Below are 20,128 nucleotides of genomic sequence, written 5' to 3'. Positions count from 1 at the left end.
GTCCGTAGCAGGAGGTATAATTTTTTCTCAACATATGGTGCTCAGTCGTGTGGTCACATGCCTGATCACATGCACGGTGAAGAGGTCAGAGCAGTGACGTGGAGAAGGCTACATCAAATCCCTTCTCCGCTGTGATAAGCCTAAACGCCCGTTTAAGTGTCATGGAATACAACGATACACTTGAATGCGCAACGTACGTATTCGCGTCTTGCAACAGCACGGTATTGAGAGAACCAGTCGGACGAGACAACGTTAAGCCTTTGTCTCATTAAAATGGACATTAGCAATCCCTAAACATTCAGCATCGTGATCTGACAGCTAAATTAGATAGCCAACCAAATTGTATCCTCGCAGATTTAACACCAATATGATTTTAATGTTTTCATTTTTCTGTCGCGATGATTGGGTCCCGATAGGGAACCGGCTTTTTAAGCGCAAATCGTGAATCAGTGGAGAAAACTTTCTGTTTCTGAAGTTGAAAGCCGAAGCTGGTTTGCATTTTACAACATTGGCTGTAGCCTACTTGCCGGTAACAGTCTAACACTCCTTGTAGTGTAGCAATTCAGCGAAGGGTAGAATGCAGCTTTGAACAATTTAGACGACTCTGCATCTCTGCTCTTTGCAACACGCCCTGCCGCCCATGGTCAATCTGCCAAACCTATAACAGCCAGAGTTTAACTGCCATCTTGCAGCCCAATCCTTCCAGAATAACTGTTTACACCAGGAAGTAGGCCATTAGCCTACAAATACACAAACTATAGCCTGTGTGAGACATGGGGGCTATCTAGTAGCTGCGTGGTAGCGACTGCCCTTAATCCATTAGCCGTTCACAATGAACAAAGATTCTTTATCGATACGCCTACTTTTCCATCTCAGCCAAGCGTGAGAACTTTGGCGTTTCCAAATTCAGACATTTCCGCTTAGATTTACGTGCACGAATCCCAAATTCGCTTAAAAACGATTGATTGGAAGACCCCGCTCTGATCAAGTAGGGGATGTAGCGTACAACCCAATTCTACTGCGTTCCGGAAGGTAGCCGAAAGCATTCACGCCAGGGATTCTTTAGCAGTGACAGCATCTAGCGTTGACTCTGGTGGTGAGAAACTCGACAATAAGCATGCCATTAACTTGTGCCCGCATATGTTAGAACGTTTCCACTTTTAGCGAAAGACTTGCGATATTCGTGAAACCAGCCCCTCTGTGAGACGTCCCCGCAATCGAATGTGTATATTCGGTGTTGTCAATTTAGCGACTTTTAGAGGAGGCCATAGATACTTTCCATAGAAATAGTTGGTATATTATGCGTTTACCGCTAGACTCAGAGCTCAGCAGAATTTAAATAAGGTTGATGACATTACCCGGCAAGAATCTGCAGCTAGCAGATATGGACGTGGCAGCAGCTTCCAGGCTTGAACATGGCGTCCTCCATGGAGGGGCGGCGGCCGCCGCAAAGCAGCGCTCCTTGAATGAAGCTCCCTGGCCAGATAGCAGTGAAGACAGTGCACCGGTATCCTCAATATCTGGAATATGCCGCTTAAACAACGCTTTGCGTGGCTGGCCCCAAATGGATCGCCTGCCTGCTGCAGCTATAGAGCTTAGAGGTAAGGAGCAATGCAAATAAATAGCAAGACTTCCTCATAGTGCCTAGGCTGTGAGCTTAGACTAGCAGCTAACATGTAGCAAGCAGACATGGTTTAGACTGGCAGCGTGCCTTAGCTGGATTGCAGGAAGAAGTGCCGATTTACGAAGCAACGTGCAGCGCTTGCATGCAGGAGGAGCAGCCGAATGAGTAGAGGGAGGCTGTTTAAGGAGACCGCCCTGTTAGTGAATGTACTGTGATAGGCGAACATCACTCAACTGAGCCATCAGCTGATTCAGCCCAAGCGCTTGACTCTTGTGGCCTGCCAGAACTACGCGATGCTCCATTTATTCTCTTTCGTGGTGTTACTTACTGTTGTGGAAAGCTGACAAACATAAATAGCTTGAAATTAGAACTGTTTGCTGTGCTCTTAATCATATATTAACACCTTTAGCTTCTGTTAATGTTTTTGTATTATAAAATTTTCCATTCAAATGTTTGGTAAGAGCAGTCGGAGGGTTGCCGGGTCGATCCCCGCCCTGGGCATGTCGAAGTGAAAAAATTTGTCAATTATGATATTGATCATCATGCATTAGTTTACATTTTCTGAGATTTATAAATAAATAAATGTATTAAGGCAGAAAGAGGGACTCACCCTCAGCTGAAAGTCTGTGACAGTATCCTGATATCCACAACAGGGTCCACCGCAGTACCATTGCCATGGCTGATGTTCTATGCAGACCTTTTTACTGATGTCTAACCTTTATACGAGGTATACTTTACAGGAAACGCCTGAACAAAAAGGAACTACCTCATCTGACATTTGGCTTGACAAGCTGGGTGCAAGCAAGCGAAACCACACTGAGATGCCTTGAGTCTGTGTGCAAATAAACCCTTAAGAGTCTGGACAGAAGGCCAAATAGCCGTCACCACTGTTATGTCCTAAGAAATCACAACTGGCTGAGATGGGAAAACACTGAGAAAAATTGCAGTCATGTGTCTTGTTTATACAATTCTAAATAGTCAAGTCCACCTGTTTTCACTACCTTTGTAAAAACAAAAAAAAAAAAACTCCATTGCTTTCAACTGCCAGAAGTGATCATTACATCATTATTTGAATGTTCAGTGATGAATATTTGTGATCTTTCTGTTAAAGGGAAAGCTACTAATAGCTCAACCGGATCTGCAGTAAGGTGGGGACTGCATAGTTTCAGAAAGGAAAAGCGCTTTTAGAGACTCTTCATTCACATTTATTAATAAACCGTGGTGCTTTGTACTTACAAAATGCACTGGTACACCTTTCAGCTGCACACGGAACTTGTCACAGCTGTATTCTGGAACATTCCACACAAACTTGCTGGACATGTCAGGAGTGTCTTGTGGCATTTAACACCTTTACTTCAGGTTATAGAATGATCTTTTATTCACAAACTTGATACAGTATTTTAATATGTATTGGGAGTGAAATGTTCACAAATAAGACAAAAAAAAAAAAAAAAAGTGGTACCTTTTGGTTGCCTAATTGTTTAGTCCAAATTTAAAATTTTTCGCTGGACCGCAACAGCGGGGCCAGCCCTATGAACGGGCATGTCTGTGACTGAGTGAGTGATCAAGTTACACCATCGGTATGCCGAGTTATGACGTTACACCATTGCTTGGCTAGATGAAGTGTGTTAGGTCCAGCCATATACTAGGATTTGACCTGGTCTTATTTTAATTATATTTCAGTTGGATTGTGATATGAAGTGAAGATCAAAGAGATGTATGTAAGGCACATGGTGTGCAGTGTTAACTCGCTGTGATTCTCGTCTGGTACAGAATCACTAACAGTGCCTCATTGATTTTGGGCAGCAGCACCCCATTACATATCACTATTGGGTTCAAACATTCCCATGAAATGGTATTTCTGTAAAGCCTGTTTCTTCCACTCAGCAGTTTTGGAACATTGGAAGTTGATGGTGGTCCTCTAACATGTTATTGTTCAGTTACACTGTCAATCAGCGGAGGACCCAGGATTCCTATGATGTTATTTTGACATCCGTCCTTGAATCACAAATAGACAGCGGTACAGTATATTACTGTGTTTTGTTGGTGAGTTACTGAGAACTGAGTAATGCCATTGTAAAGTTTTCACCCATGCAGGATGGTTTTCTATGATACACTACATGACCAAAAGTATCTGGACACTCTGGAGCTGGTTTTCATGGTTTGGGCTAGGCCCCAGCATACAATCACATTCTAGATGATTCCATGTTTCCCCAACAGTTTGGGGAAGGCCCTTTTCTGTTTCAGCATGACAATGCTCCCAGGCACACATTGAGGTCCATATAGAAATGGTTTTGTAGAGAACAGTGTGGAAGAGCTTGACTGGCCTCTAAAGAGCCCTGACATCAACTCCACCCAACACCTTTTAGATCAATTGAAAAGCCAACTGCGAGCCAGGCCCAATCGCCCAATCAGTGCCTGACTTCATTAATGCTCTGCTGGCTTGATGGAAGCATATCCCTTCAGCAATGCTCCAACATTCAGTATAAAGCCTTCCCAGAAGAGTAGAGGATGTTATAGCAGCAAAGGGTGGACCAACTTCATATTAATGTGCATAATTTTGGATGAGAAGATGGATGTCAAATGTCCACATAATTTTGGCCAGTGAGCGAATGTTATTACAGTTTTTTTTGATTGCTAAGACACATTTAATGAAACAATTCCCCTTTTTCTCAGAACTATTAACACAATCCCAAAACTACACATCAATCAGCACAAACCTCAAACATCCATGCCAAACTCAAATTATCTTCTCAAAAACATATACTCTTCCATCAAAATTAAACTTTGCCTTCAAATGGCACACACAAGCCATCGAAAACACAGACAATGTAGATTACCCTAACACACCAGTGAGATAAATTCAAAGCACTACTGCAAAAACCTTTTATAGCAGTGCGTCAGGAGTTATTTTCTCCTGGTTATTCTACTTATTTTATGGTTTTCAGATTTTGATCTTTGCAATGTTACACTCCTAACAAATGAGGGAGTGTGCAAATTTCCAAATATTTTATCTGTAGTACTGAAAAGTGATGCTGAGTGAAAAGTACTGTACAGTAACCACAACACAGTTGAAGGAACAAAAAAAATGTAGTATTTTCAAGGGAGAGTAGCATTCATAAAAGGAACTCAGTATATGTAGCACTATAAACAAAAACAGCAATAAAATCTAAAGAACATATAGTCTGTAAATACACTTCAGCATTACATAGACAGCATATCCTCTCACAGCAGTACAGTAGATACAATATGTAACATTACAGTAAATTATAGTACCTGTTTTCTTGTCTGAAAGTATGGACAATGGATGCCACTATGAAATGATTCAAGTTTGGCTGAACTCTCTGTCCAGCTTCCCTCATCATCATACCATGCACCAGCACATGGTCAATCAAGGTGGCACGTATTTCGTCTGGGACAAATTGTCTCCTGCCTCTTCATCTCCTTTGTCTTCCTGATCTTTGGACAGCTTGTCCATTTTGAGGATCCATTGTTCAAAAGCACACAGACGCAAACTGTGGCCCTATTTATTGATCCAGAGATTGTGACCGGTGTGTAAACAATTTTGCTGCCAAGTGTTTGCACCTAGAGAAAGGTGTGTTACCTGAGTTTAGGTTGTGATGACTTGAGTTAACTGTTTTGACTACTAGTGTTTGTTGCATGAGCACAGTGTGTAACCAGCGATTCATGAGAGCATTTGTTTGTAGAGATTTGCAGAAAAAGTTTAACAATTTGCAGCATGTGTTAAAACAAGTGAAAAGTGTTTATAGTTTTGAGAGATGTGTTGGTCCTCTGAGAACTGAAGTAATAATTTGGTTTTTGCTAAAAGAACCAGTTTTAGTGTGTTAGCAATTGGGAAAAACTGTAATGTCTGGATATTTCTGTTTGCAGTTCATTTCACAAAACAAAAGCGTAACAGAAAAACAGACAGAAAATGAGTAAGATGCTTTATTTTGATGTAAATGGATTGAAAAATAATTTTTTATTTATTTATTTATTTTTATTTTCATTTATTTATTTTTCAAAATTTTTTATTCAGATAGCATCCATTATTAGTCATCAAGTTTCTGTAAGGTGCACAACCTTTATGACTTGGGATCAACACGTCTGTTGCTTACTGTTAGCCCATGGCTGTAGTCTGTTATGTTACATGATGCATAATATTGGAGAAAAATGCTACTTTAATAATCATCATGTTTAAATATACTGTTATTTATTCAGCCCTGTAAATTCTGTAAGCATAATTACATTACATTACAGGCATCTTATCCAGAGCGACTTACACAATTTATTACAAAGAATTTATACAGCTGGATATATACAGAAGCAATGTGGGTCAAGTGCCTTGCTCAAGGGTACAACAGCAGTGTCCAACATGGGAATTAAACCTTTGATCTTTACGTTACAATACTAGCTCCTTACCCATTGTACTACACTGCCACCCCATAATACATAATACATTATATTTCATGCTGCATAAGCAAAACCTGAAATGCAGACTTACCCTGAACAGTTACCAGAGTTACTGTAGCCATCAGGTGGCGATCAAAATAACAGAAGTACTTTCCACTGTCTCCAAACTTCACTGGTGTGATTCTTAGAGAGAAATTAAATCCACAGCGCTGAGATGAGAATCTCTCTTTTTCTATGTCCATGGAAATCAAACCATTCTCAAATGTATCAGCTGAGGCCACAAGGATTGCATTTGTCCCAGACGATGGCTCCCATTGCCAATAAACTTTTCCGTCTGAGATCAGAAAACGGCAGATTAGCACCACCTCACTGCTGTTCAAACTCCCTCTGTACAGAGTGTGCTCTGTGCCATGTGTACCTGAGGAATAAAGCTGTGGTTAGAATGCCTGTCTGCACAGTCAGCACATATGCTACTGCTACAGGTAGTGAGCAACATGTGAAAAACATGTAAAAGTAAATGAACTCACACAGAGTTGGTGGAAGAGTAAAACTCAGGCCTCATTACAGAATAGCCTACAATAAATACCCCACCTCCCACCATGAAAGCTATTATAGGCAGCCTGGCAGGTCTGTTTCTAAACTTACTGTGCTGGTATATTACTTTACTTGAATTTATCTTTAGTCTTAATGAATAAAGTCTTTCACAAGTTTGCTTATGAAAAAAGGTTAATGCTGAAGATGCTTTTGTAAATTCTGTAGTGAATACCGTATCCATAGTAACATACCTTTGTAGAATTGAAGTGTCGTGGGAATGCTGAAAATAAGTGCTCCGTTCCATCTGAGTGTACAGTTATACGTTCCCTCACTGTATTGGTCAGCACTGTGGATGATGATGTGGGCAGTGTTGTTGTAGATCAGCGTTGTGTTAGCAGTAGGTTCTCTGTCCCTTTCCCAGTCCAGTGTAGCTGAATCTGGAAGGTGTGATACTTCACAGCTCCTGATCACATCAGAACCTTTATATCCTGTAAACCAGTGAGATGGTTCCACTGCAGGAGCAAAGAGCAATTGATTTAGAGAAGCTTGTGAACCTTTTCATCAAATCATTGTGTTGGTTACATCTAAAAACAAGCCATCAAATTTAAAGAAATATACAGCCCTCCAGGTCTGGGAATTGTTGGGAATTCTATGGAGAGGTGGAAGAGAAAACATAACCGTGAAATGAAATTTTCCACCTTGGTTTTTTGTGCTATGTACTCAGAAATGGACAATTCTTCACTCTCTAAAAGGTTATTTAACATACAGTAAAATACAAGACATAACTTGAACTTTGTGTTATATTTTTTTGCACATAGTATGAAAGAGATACTGTCTCATCTTATTAATAATATAATTTATAAAATGCATCAAAGCCTGAATTTACCTTTTACAGCGAACACTTCAAACTGGGACAAGTTTACTTTCTCTGGTTTAGTTTGAATGAAAGTAAAAACTCCTGCATTTTGTAACTTTGGTTGCAGAACAATGTCATACTTCCCTTGTCTTGTAATAGACAAATTCCATTTAACCTTCCCATCGGAAGGTATAGTTATTATCCGAGTGTTTGCGTAGCTTCCATCATGTGACGTCCACTCCCAGATGAATTCTGTCCCGTTGGTCTCAGCAGGGGCTTGTAGAGAGACCCCCTGTCCCTCCCCAGAAAGGAAGTATTTGTACTGTACCAACACTGCAGAAAGAGAACATACCAAATACAGAGATCTAACTGAGCACAACACATGATAATATTGCATTTCAGTATGGAGGGAAATTAGAGTTAGTTCATTAAAGATAAACAACAGATGATTAAACCCAGGTTAGTCTGGACGATTGTACAGATCTATAAATAGAGTTCAAAATGTAATCCCTATGGTTGTAATGAATATTTCAGCTATATTTTACTCAACAATGGAAAAGTATTGTTTATACCGATTATAGTCATGCTTTTAGTCCCAAGATCTGCATAATTACTTTTTTCGGTCCTCAATGTGGTTGTAGCATATAGCAAAGATATTCTTTTCAACATCCTGTGGTAGCCTACTAGTGGAAGGAGGCACAACAGAAATTAAAACTGTTTGCCTTACTCTTAATCCGAAATGAACATTTTTAGATTCTGATAATGTTTGTGTTTTATGAATTTTATCACTGAATGACATGGATTGTTTTGGATAGTGTATGGAGTGATTGTAAATCTGGCTTAATGATAAAGTTACAATATTATGTCTTGAATCAGCATGTACACTGCTTTACTAACAATATCAATCACACTATCATTAATAATTTTATAATGGAATTTAATATTTGAAAAGACTGTGTAACTGCTTGGCACCGGAATATGAAGGACTTTCACTGATAAAGCTAGTACGATGAAACATTGAAACTTTTGCCTCCTCTCAAATTTTTAACTGAAAACAAACATACAAAAAAGATAAAGGAGCCTGGATCATTTAATATAGTAGTAGCAGTCTGTGTGATAGTGTTTCTGCTATAAATAACACTTTTTATATAAATGTATACATTTTTATACTGTAGGTTTGTCTATGTGCTGCTACAGTATGTAACTGTATTATAGTTACTAGAAACTGAAAAAAAGAGTCTGAACCAATTTCTATAGTAGTAGCAGTTTCTGTGACACTCCTTCTGCAATAAGTAAGACTGTCTTTTTCTATGTTCTGCTGTGTGACTGTTTCATACTTTACTTTTCTATAGTACAAAGAATTGACAGTTTATCCATTGTGAGGTTCTATTATTCTTGTACATTTTTATGTATTTTAATGAGTTTTATATATTAAGAAATTAATAAATTTATTAATATATGATTGAGGCAGAAAGAGGGACTCACCCTCAGCTGAAAGTAGATGACAGTATCCTGATATCCACAACAGGGTCCACAACTGTACCATTGCCATGGCTGATGCTCTATGCAGCCCTTCTTATTGGTATCTAGCCTTTTTACACAGGTATACTTTACAGGAAATGGCTAAAAAAGAGGAAGGGCCTCATCTGCCGCATTGCCTGACAAGCTGGGTGCAAAACCACACTGAGATGCATTGAGTCTGTGTGCAAATAAACCCTTAAGAGCCCGGACAGAAAGCGAAATAGTCGTCACCACTGCAATGTTCTAAGAAGTCCCAACTTGCTAAATCACTGTAATAAGCACAGACATGTGTCTTGCTTATAAAATTCTAAATGGCCAGGCTCACCTCCACACACTACCTTTGTAAAGAAAAACCCTTTCAAGGGTAGGCTTTTTGGAATGTTTCTTCTGAGTCAGTGTTCTAGAACTCCATTGCTTTTGATTTCCAGCAGCGATTGTTACATCAGCATTAGAACGTTCATGTATGAACATTCTAATCTCACATTGGGAGCTTCCACCTTAAAGGCTTATACAGAAATCTATTAATAGCTCAACCAGATCTGTGGGAAAGTGGGAACTGTGTAGTTTCAGGAGGGAAAAGCACTTTTAGCGACTCAGTTCTAGCCACACTGCCACTAGCCACTGTGGTGCCAGGAAGGGAGTTTGATTGCTGCTGTCCACCAGGGGGAAGCACCGGCCCCACATAAACACACAGGTATAGACACAGCTGTGCTGTATTGTAATCACTAGAGCAGTGGCCTATTACCTGAGCATTGGGCCTAAAAAAAGGCCTGGTGCTCAGGCCTAAAGGAGAGAGCTTAGGGGGAGTGGTGTGATGGACTGCTATGCGTGCAAGTTGGTCTGAGTTTTGTTATTATTTCGCCTGAGTAGCATTTGGTTGCCAGATGGGCCTTTTTCCTTGTTTGGTGGAGGATTCTGTTGGGTTGGCTTTTTATTGGCAATGAACAACAGAATGTTTGTTCTCCACATGATCAGTGGCCACTCCCAGCCCTGCATCACACCACACAAACTTGCCCATCACACCACTCCTTTGCCAGTACACTTAGGTCATGGCTAAAGGACAACCAACAATGCATGTATGGTGTTTAGGCCAATACCCTGCATACTTATCTTTTCCTGTTTGTCTAGTATATTTATTTCATCATGATTTGACTTTCTGATTTGATTGCTATATGTAGCAGGCTACCATGTGCCGTATGTTGCTGTGTTTGCATGCAGCATGCTACAGTCTTTTGTCTGCTTTTCTGTGTGTGGCAGTCTCCAGTGCTATGGCTGATGCCCTACATAGCCCTTTGTACTGGTTTCCAGCCTTTTAACATGGTATACATCACAGGAATGGCTCACAAAAACAGGAAGTTCAAATTCTATTTTATCAAAGCTATTTTGGAATAGAGGTGTGATTACTGTAGTAACTGCAGGCAGAGGCCGGGGGAAATGGTCCATTCGGCCCAGAAAACACTGCATATGCTGTCGGTGGCACAGTCACTAACTGTTTTATTTTGGGTTCTTATAATAATTAATAATGCAGTTCCTTTCACAGCTGTTTTATTATTAAAAATAAAAAGTATACTTCTTAACAACAGATAAAAGCACACTGAAGAGCACACCTCCATAGCCAGGTACTACTACCCTTTACATAAATATGTTGCTTATTTCTCAAACAATATCACTCCCTGCTGTCCAAACATTAAATAGTCAACAATCTGGAGTACACTTTTTTTAAACAAAGAAAAAAAAACTGCAAAAAAATGTATAGAAAAAACTTGTTAATGTTTATATTTTCCGGAATACAACTGTGTTGTTCACAGTCAAAATCTAAATATTATCAGATGCATGTAAAAACTTCCTTTAGCAAAACAGAATGCAACAGTGGCATATTCACATAGTAACAGATCTTGGTAAGATCTGCATATTTTCTTTTTCCATCTCTAATTGAGATGCACTGAACAGAATTGAAATGTCAAGTTTTAAATGTGGGCATTTTGTTTCATTTATCCATTTGAATAATTGAGTAGTTGTCCATATTACATTGTGCAGATGCTTGCATAGACCACATTATCATTTTCTTCTTGGTCCTGCAGAAATATGACATCAGAATTATTGTTAACATGAAGTTAGAACACCGAAAAAATATTTTGGCTGATGAACAAGGCCATCAAACAAGTGAGATAAAATTATTCGGTTTACTAAATATTTGTGAATTAACTGTGAGTTTTGACTGTTACTGATTCAAATGTTTCAGTAAAGTGGACCATCCATACACAGAATTTAGCCATCTACTGTTGGTTGTATCAATATGATTTGCAGTGCCTGCATTATTATACATAAACAGAAAATCCTTATGCTGTTCTCCTGAGTATCCCAGAGAACATACTTACAGAACGAGACTGGGGGTTCAACTGCCTGCGTTGCTGTGTGTGAGGGTCTGCAACACCAAACAGCGGTGAAAAGGTCAAACAGTAATTTGGCTACATAACAAATTAATGACTTTACTGTAGTCACTAAAGTTCTTCACAAGCAGTGACAACACAAAATGATGTCCTCTACTAACTGAAGTTCTTCAGTAGCAGTGTTAGGATAACAGGGAACCTATCAGCAGCAACAACACAAAACCATGACATCACTCTCATAACTGAATTGCTTCAGTAGCAGTAACAACACCTTGCTACCACTCATTAAATGTCACCTACAATCCCAAGTAATTATTATGTGGACCATTACAGTACTAATACTGAAAATAACATAAATAATATTATTCTCAGTCCTGCCTCTCCAAAAACAGCTATATCTTTTGGTCACACAGTTGAGCTGCTCAGATGTGATACTCGCCTCAGTATAGAGTATACTCAACAAATGGAAAAGTACTTAGTGAAACTGCACGTTGAGATTAACTGATTGTACCTTTGCTTGGTTGGTCTTTATCCACAGTCAGGTAACACTTTTTACCCACTTATTTTTTGAAGCTATAGCTACCATCGATCATAGCGATTTCTGGCATAACATATTATGTAACCTTATATGGTTAAGTCATCCTTCAGCAGACATTAAGTGGCTATTTAAGAACAACTAACAGCTAATTACTTTTAAGGGTTACAATTATGGTAGGGAGGAAAACCAGCATAAACAGTGAGTCCCCAGGACTGAGAATGACAGCCAGGATGAGCTGTGTGCATCTCTTACCCAGTGACGCCACAGGATCAGCTGGACTTCAGTGTTACTCAGGACTGCTTGTAATGATTTAATCATCTCAATGATTTATTTAGTGTATCTCTAGCAGAGGCATTTTATTTTTGTCCAGCAATGGAGTGAACAGCATTGTTGATAACAGCGGTTTAGAAAATTAGGCCAGAATAATTGGTTGGAACAAAAGCCACCACCAGCCACCCAAGAATGGAGTTTTGCACCCCTTGCACCCCAAGATAATGTGTGCCCAAACTTAAGATGTTGCTCCAGTTACAATCATTGGAGAGAGCTCATAAACTGACAAGAGTAACATAAGCATTTTATAATTAAGATAACACTGCAAACTTACCAAGACTGGGAGTGGACAAGGAAAATATTAAGTATTGGAGCTCCTCACTGTCATTCTCCTCTTTAGGGGTATCCTGGTTTCCTACTAGTAAGAAAATATATAAAAATGTTATATATATATATAAACATATAAGTATGTATGAAATGTATAATCCATATATATCTGGCGCCTGCTTGAATCTGACTCCAGGGCTCGCTTGTGCTTGTACAGAGTGTCTTAACTGCAGAGGTGGGAAGTCCAGGGCTCAGAAAGTAAAAGTTTTGTTGTGTTTTTATTCCACCCATCAACTCAGCGGGCTGATTTCGCAAATTAGTTCTACCTCCTGGCTGGTGGATTGAGCTAATTAGAAAATCCAGGTGATTGGAACAAAATACCAGGGAGGACTTTTCCTTTCTAAACCCAGATTTTTTCCACCTCTGCTTAACAGTAAAAGTGTGTCTTTTTTTTGGTGCATATCGCCCTCTTGTGGACATGGTAGCAAATAAACCTCTGGTTTAGAAATTACATGTCGAATGACCAAGTGATCTATTTTTACTGAATCTTTTTCCCCACAGTTTGCCCACTTCCTCCCTTTACTCTTATTGTTTAAAGGAGCCGAAATGGTTTTCTAAACTGGTTTTAATGCTGGTGTGTACGTGTGTATGAGGCTTCGTATACTTCCGTTTTTAAACTATAACCGCTGGTGTGTATGAGGCTTAACTGATGTGGCCATAACCTCAAACCCACCCTCTAACAATCTCATATCAGTTCATATTTACCAAATGATTTTGAGCCAGAATTAAACCTTAATTTATTTCAGACCTGGGTCAAAAACCTATTTGTTTTAGATTCAAATACTTTTATACACTTTACTGATCTTGTCTGGTGTATTGCAACCAATTAAATACTCTCAGAAAGTGCAAACCCCACCTTCTGGTCACCTTCTATTTGAATCCAAAACAAATATGAATTTGACCCAGGTCTGATTAATATGGTCCGGGCTGTGGAACTCCTGGCATACCTGCAACTCAGCCTTTTAAGAGAAGGCAAAGGTGCAATCCCTGGTATGCACTTTTGTTTTGATAAGAAAAACACATACTATTACTAATAGTTTCAGGTATTACTTAAGTGTGCATCCTTGGAAGTACAGGAGGTGCAGTCTGATGCACCAAAATGGTCCCAATTCCAGTTGTTCAGTGTAATTAATTTCCCACACACATTTGGCACATGGAACGCATAGGGCTGGTTTCACTAACACAGATTAAGCTTATTCCTGGACCAAGTGGAGTTTTGAATTTAGTCTAGGATTAGAAACTGGCCCATAATGCAAGCTTTCCCGTGAATTAGTTCACCGGTTCATGCAGCGTATCAATAGTTCAATTAAGCCAGTTGATCTTTCTGTAGCCCGGCGACTTTCTGTACCTTACTATAGACTGCACCAGCTGCACTGGACTCACCATTCTCATCCACTGCTAATGTAGATAGGAGTGTAAGAGACAGAAATATTTAAGGAAACCTTTTAAAATAACTTTATATGATTTACCATATAAGGAGCACTGAGCCATATTACATTTTTGATCACTCAGGCAAATTTATGAAGTATGATTCAATCTTTACTATGATCAAGCCATATGTGGCCTATAAGTACATTCTGTACTGTAATCTATTGGTTAAGGAATTAGTTTTGTAACCGAAAGATTGCAGGTTCGACTCCCAGGTAGGACACTGCTACTGTATCCTTGAGCAAGGTACTGTATAGCTCCAGTATACTATATATTCAGCTTTATAAATGGATGCTGTGTTTTTAAGATGCAAAAAGCTGTGTAAGTCAGTGTGTATAAGAGCGTATGATAAATGCCTGTAATGTAGTGTATTCCCTTACATTACTGCACTGACTAAAGCTATGTGTGAATAGTCTTGTTCCTCTACACTACCTTGACCCTGCTGCACATCTGTGACGTTACTGTAGACTGCATCAGCTGCACCGTTCCCTTCAGCTGGTGATGAGGAGGGACCTGAGAGGGAAAAAAACGTTCAAGCAAACGGAAAACGATCTCTCTGGGAACTGATTGGTCATATTTGGTTGATCTTGTGTATGGCATTGGTTTGTTTTCTTAGCATTTGTAACTGGATTAGTTTTTAAAAAGAATAAATGAGATTGTTTTTATTGTCTGTTGTATGTCATTGATGATCTTGATGATCTTCAAATCAATCAAATCAATTCCATTTGCAGCTTTGCAACACATTTAGAACTGCTCCTTTCACATTGAGCCCTCTATTTGCTACTTGTAAAGAATGAGTGAGTTTTAAATATGACAAAGTTACAAAATATGAGATATTGTTTTCGTGTGAATGCTCTAGAATGCTGTGGAAGTGTTCTAGAAAGCTCTGTCAGAGCGGTGAACCAGGAACAGAGTGAAGAGCTCTTACCTGCTGTTGTTTTCAGATGCCGAAACAACAAACCTCCTAACAGCAACAGCACTCCAACACACATAGCAGCAGTACAGGCCAAACCGATCACCAGCACCCTGCGATTATCTGTGTTGGCACAAAAGAAGGAAACTTAGCTAGGGAGCTCAGAACAGGGAGAATATTCTTATTTATTTAGCTATTAAAAGTACATTTTTTACTAGGTTATATTAAAAGTTATATTCATTATTCAGCTGTATTAAAAGTAAAAATTCTTATTTTGTCTAATAAAATGATGCGAGCACATCATGTTGAGTTAAGCACTTCTGTTTTCTGTTTGAGTGGCATTGGTACATGACTTGGCTAGACTCACACTTTTTAATATTATTACCGTGAATATTTTATTACAGGAAAATAGAAGAGTTTTCTTATTTATTTATTGCTAGTATTTCTTGTGAGACTTTGCATTTGACTATAGAGACTAGGTGGTTTAGTGTCTTCCCCTAAGTTGTAATGAATCCTGTGCCTGTGGTTGGAGGTTAGTACCTGGCTTTGGCAGTGTGAGGGGGACCTGTGCTCTGAGCATGCTCCCTGTGAACACTGCACAGGCCCAGTGCAGCTGGTCTCTGCTCAGAATGGGCAGGGTGAGACTGAGCATCTTTTCTGGGTGCCCCTCACTCAGGACCTCCTGTTTTATGATCTCCCCCCTGCCCCCCTTCATCCGGAGCCAGGCCAGGGTCACAGAGCCGATCACCTGTGATACCTCACAGTTCAGCACAACTGCCTTATTCCTGGACAGACCACCAGGGGGCACTGCTGAGACTGAGAGAGCACATGCATGTAGTTGTACTACCTTTATGACTTGGAATCAATGCTTCTGTTACTTACTGTTAGCAAATGGCTATAGTCTGTTATATTGCATGACACAGACTATTGTTTAAAAGGCTACTTTAATAAGCATCATGTTAACATATACTGTTATATATTCAGTCCTGTAAATTGTGTAAGCATCAGCCAAACCTGAAGTGCAAACTTACCCTGAACAGTTACCAGCATTACTGTGGCCATCAGGGAGTGTTTAGAGTAACAGAAGTACCTTCCACTGTCTCCAAACTTCACCGGTGAGATTCTCAGAGGGAAATTAGGCCCATCAAAGCCCTCAGATGAGAATCTCTCTTTATCGACCTCCATGGAAATCGAAGCATTCTCATATTTATCAGCTGAGGCCACACGGATTGCATTTGTCCCAGACGATGGCTCCCATTGCCAATATGCTGTTCCGTATGAGATCAGAGAATGGCAGATTAGCACCACCTCACTGCTGCTCAAACTCCCTCTGTACAGAATGTGCTCTGTGCCACGTGTACCTGAGGAATAAAGCTGTGGTTAGAATGACTGTCTGCACAGTCAGCACATATGCTACTGCTACAGGTAGTGAGCAACATGTGAAAAACATGTAAAAGTAAATGAACTCACACAGAGATGGTGGAAGAGAAAAACTCAGGCCTCATTAAAAATAGCCTACAATAAATACCCCACCTCCCACCATGAAAGCTATTATAGGCAGCCTGGCCAGTCTGATTTTATACAGGACATGCTGGTATGTTACTTGTCTAATGAACCCTTTAAGGTATGAGATCATACATTTTCTGATTATACAAAGAATGAATCTTTACTGTGATCAAAACATACATGGCCTATGAGTATATATTATAGTTTTTCTTATTTAATTTTATTATATTTTTTAAATCACAATACATGAGCATCAACAGTAACTGTCATTAGTACCTAATGGGTGAGTGAGCTCTACTTCCTCTACTTTACATTTTGTCCCTTATTTACCCTATTGTTTCATTTATTGTGAATTATTGTTGTCTCAGACGAAAACTTGCATGTACTGTTTGAAGGAATTTCAGTATTAAAATGTTAAAATACTTAATATGTCATTTTTAAACATGTGCTGTGACTTTTTAAAGTTTTTTTTTTTAGCTAGTTTTTTCGTTTATTATTTAAAGGTGTGAGGGATTCATTGGCAGACGCAAAGAGTTTTAAATGAAGAACAGGATGCAATGTTCTATAAATAGTCTGTCAAATTAGAAAAAAGTGACTATGGCTATTCTTGCGTTATTGGAAGACATTGGAAACTGTGCTTTTAGAAGGGAGAGAGTTTTCAGAGACCGGAATGGCTTTTTTGCGCATGATGATCTTCCAATAAACGGGCTTTTCTCTTTTGGTTCATGGTTATTCCTGACTAAACCCTCATTTGTGCTAGCATTATATAAGGGGAAATCGCTGATTGTAAGGCGTGTTCAGGTGCCCTCAATTTTAAGTTCATTTGAGATTTATAGATCACAGGTGCGTAATTTACAAATGGGCTTCTTAGAACCTGAGTAAGCAAGGTTATTTATGCTCAGTATCGTTTATGAATCGAACCTAAGCACACCGTTGGAATGATCTTAATACTAAGTATAAATCTAAGAACATTTTTATAAATGAGGCCCTTGGTATATAGTGGAGTATACTTTACTTGTATATCTGTACCATTTGTACAGACCAAAACCGTTCGCAAATAGAGAATATGGAGACATTACTTGGGTTTATCTTTAATCGTAATGAAAGAAGTGATTCACAGTTATAAATTCGCTTATGAAAAACGGTTAAAGCTCAGGATGCTTTTGCAAATGCTACAGTGAATACCGTATCCATAGTAACATACCCTTGTTGACTTCAAATGTACTGGGAATGCTGAAAATAAGTGCTCCGTTCCATCTGAGTGTGCAGTAATATGATCCCTCACTGTATTGGTCAGCACTGTGGATGATGATGTGGGCAGTGTTGTTGTAGATCAGCGTTGTGTTAGCAGTAGGTTCTCTGTCCCTTTCCCAGTCCAGTGTAGCTGAATCTGGAAGGCGTGATATTTCACAGCTCCTGATCATATCACAACCTTCATTTTCTTTGGACCAGCTCAACGGTTCCACTGCAAGAGCAAAGAGCAATTGATTCAGAGAAGCTTAGAATGTTTTCATCAAATCATTGTGTGGGCTACATCAAAAAACCAGCCATCAAATTTTAAGCAATATGCAGTCCTCCAGTTTTCTGCTGGGAATTCTATGAATTGGGGGAAGAAAAAATAACCATCAAGTGAAAATTTTCACCTTGGTTTTGTTGTGCTATGTACTCTAAATAAATCGACAATGCTGATCTATATCACCTCAGATTTAATAAGGCACTGTGTCCAAACATGAGGACTATGAGCCACTACTTTCCCCTGTGATCCAACCTACCTTTTCCTCATACATTGGTTTATTATTCACACAGTAAAATGTCAAATGTTAATTAAACTTTGACAGAGTAAACGTGTTCAGTGGCTACCGTGTTAAATGTGTACGAGTTTATTTAACACTTAACATTTTGCTGGGCAGCTTTACAATGTGTATAAATTAAATCTAATTTCAGATTCAGCTTTTTTGAATGTAAAATACAAGATATAACTTGAACTTTGTGTTATATTTTCTTACACATAGTATGAAAGAGGTACTGTGTAATCTCATTAATAATATAATTTATAAAATGCATGTAATCCTGAATTTACCTTTTATAGCGAACACTTCAAACTGGGCCACTTTTACTTTCTTTGGTTTAGTTTGAATAAAAGTAAAAACTCCTGCATTTTGTAACTCTGGTCTGAGAATAATGTCATATGTTCTTTCTTTTGAAATAGACATGTTCGCCTTCTTCAAATTCCATGAATACGTTCCATCAGACTGTATAGTTATTATCAGAGTGTTTGTGTAGCTTCCATCATGTGACGTCCACTCCCAGATGAATTCTGTCCCGTTGGTCTCAGCAGGGGCTGGTAGAGAGACCCCCCGTATCTGCTCAGATAGGAAGTATTTGTACTGCACCAACACTGCAGTAAGAGAAGAACATACCAAATACAGAGATCCAACTGAGCACAAGACATAATAATATTGCATTTAAATATGGAGGCAAAGTACAGTTAGTTCATTAAAGTTAATCCCATATTATATAAAATATAATAAAAATATAATCCCTACAACTATAATGAACATTTGAGTTATATTTTAGCCTAGGATGGGAAAGTATTGCTTGTACCAGCTATTGTCATGGTTTTAGACCCAAGATCATTATCATTCCTTTTTTGTCCTCAATGCGGTTGTGGTACATTGCAAAGATATTTTCTTTCTTTTCAACATCCTCTAGTAGCCTACTAGTGGAGAGCTAGCAAACTGAACCTTAACTGCTTACAGTACTCCATATCATAAATGAACATTTTTAGCTTCTTATAATGCTTTTGTATTATGAATTTTACCATTGAAAGACATGGACCGTTGTGGATAGTGTATGGAGTGATTGTAAATCTGTCTTAATGATAAAGTGACTATGCAAAAAAATGTCTTGAATTTGCATATTTTACAGCGTGAATAACATACAATATTATATATATATATAATAACAATATTAATCACACTGTCATTAATAGTTATTATTTAATTTCATATTTGAAAAGTCTGTGTAGCTGCTTACCATCGAATATAAAGCCATTTCACTGATAAAAGAAATATGCTGTCACTTTGAACCTTTTGCTTCCTCTTGAATGTTAAACAGAAAACAAGCAAACAAAGAAAAAGCCTGGATCAATTTATATAGTAGTAGCAGCCTCTGTGACACTTTTTGTTATAAATAAGACATTTATAAGTAAGACATTTTTTCCATGTTCTGCTATGTGACTGTATTACATTTTACCCTTCTATAGTGACGATATAGAAATTGACGATTTGTCCATTTTAATTTTGTTCTATTATTGTACATTTGGCTGCATTTTCATGAACTTTATATATGAATAAATAAATAAATTAATGAATATATTATTAAGACAGAAAGAGGGACTCACCCTCAGCTGAAAGAATGTGACAGTATCCTGATATCCACAACAGGGTCCACCACAGTACCATTGCCATGGCTGATGCCCTATGCAGCCCTTCTTATTGGTGTCTAGCCTTTTTACAAAGTATGCTTTACAAGAAATGGCTGAACAAAGAGGAAGTACCTTATCTGACTCATTGTCTGACAAGCTGGGTGTAAGCAAGCAAAACCACACTGACATGCTGTGAGTCTGTGTGCAAATAAACCCTGAAGACCTTGGACAGAAAGCCAAATAGTCGTCACCACTGCAATGTCCTAAGAAGTTACAACTCACAAAAACACTGTAATAAGTGCCGACATGTGTCTTGTTTAT

The 20,128-nt window shown here is 38.8% G+C and overlaps 2 protein-coding genes across 2 annotated transcripts in view; both read right to left on the bottom strand.

Moving 5' to 3' along the window:
* The window catches only part of LOC118216548, a 58,973-nt gene extending 56,664 nt beyond the window's left edge, over window positions 1-2,309 (bottom strand). Inside the window, exon 1 of the mRNA XM_035397824.1 lies at window positions 2,235-2,309. The gene's annotated coding sequence lies outside the window, so the exon portion shown is untranslated. The remainder of the gene's footprint in view (window positions 1-2,234) is intronic.
* LOC118216547 overlaps window positions 1-19,895 on the bottom strand; it is a 46,790-nt gene extending 26,895 nt beyond the window's left edge. The window contains exons 1-11 of the mRNA XM_035397823.1: window positions 19,784-19,895; window positions 18,461-18,778; window positions 17,585-17,845; window positions 15,906-16,235; window positions 15,415-15,690; window positions 14,890-14,997; window positions 14,394-14,474; window positions 12,481-12,564; window positions 7,458-7,760; window positions 6,823-7,083; window positions 6,129-6,455 (exon numbers count right to left, since the gene is read on the bottom strand). Coding sequence (XP_035253714.1) covers window positions 6,129-6,455; window positions 6,823-7,083; window positions 7,458-7,760; window positions 12,481-12,564; window positions 14,394-14,474; window positions 14,890-14,997; window positions 15,415-15,690; window positions 15,906-16,235; window positions 17,585-17,845; window positions 18,461-18,778; window positions 19,784-19,850 — 2,416 coding nt within the window. The 5' untranslated portion in view covers window positions 19,851-19,895. The remainder of the gene's footprint in view (window positions 1-6,128; window positions 6,456-6,822; window positions 7,084-7,457; window positions 7,761-12,480; window positions 12,565-14,393; window positions 14,475-14,889; window positions 14,998-15,414; window positions 15,691-15,905; window positions 16,236-17,584; window positions 17,846-18,460; window positions 18,779-19,783) is intronic.
* Between the last annotated feature and the right edge of the window lie 233 nt (window positions 19,896-20,128).

Source organism: Anguilla anguilla, chromosome 17, assembly GCF_013347855.1.
Source record: "Anguilla anguilla isolate fAngAng1 chromosome 17, fAngAng1.pri, whole genome shotgun sequence".
NCBI lineage: Eukaryota > Metazoa > Chordata > Actinopteri > Anguilliformes > Anguillidae > Anguilla > Anguilla anguilla.
The sequence above is the reverse complement of the archived record's forward strand: the minus strand, read 5'-3'. Positions and strand labels throughout refer to the sequence as shown.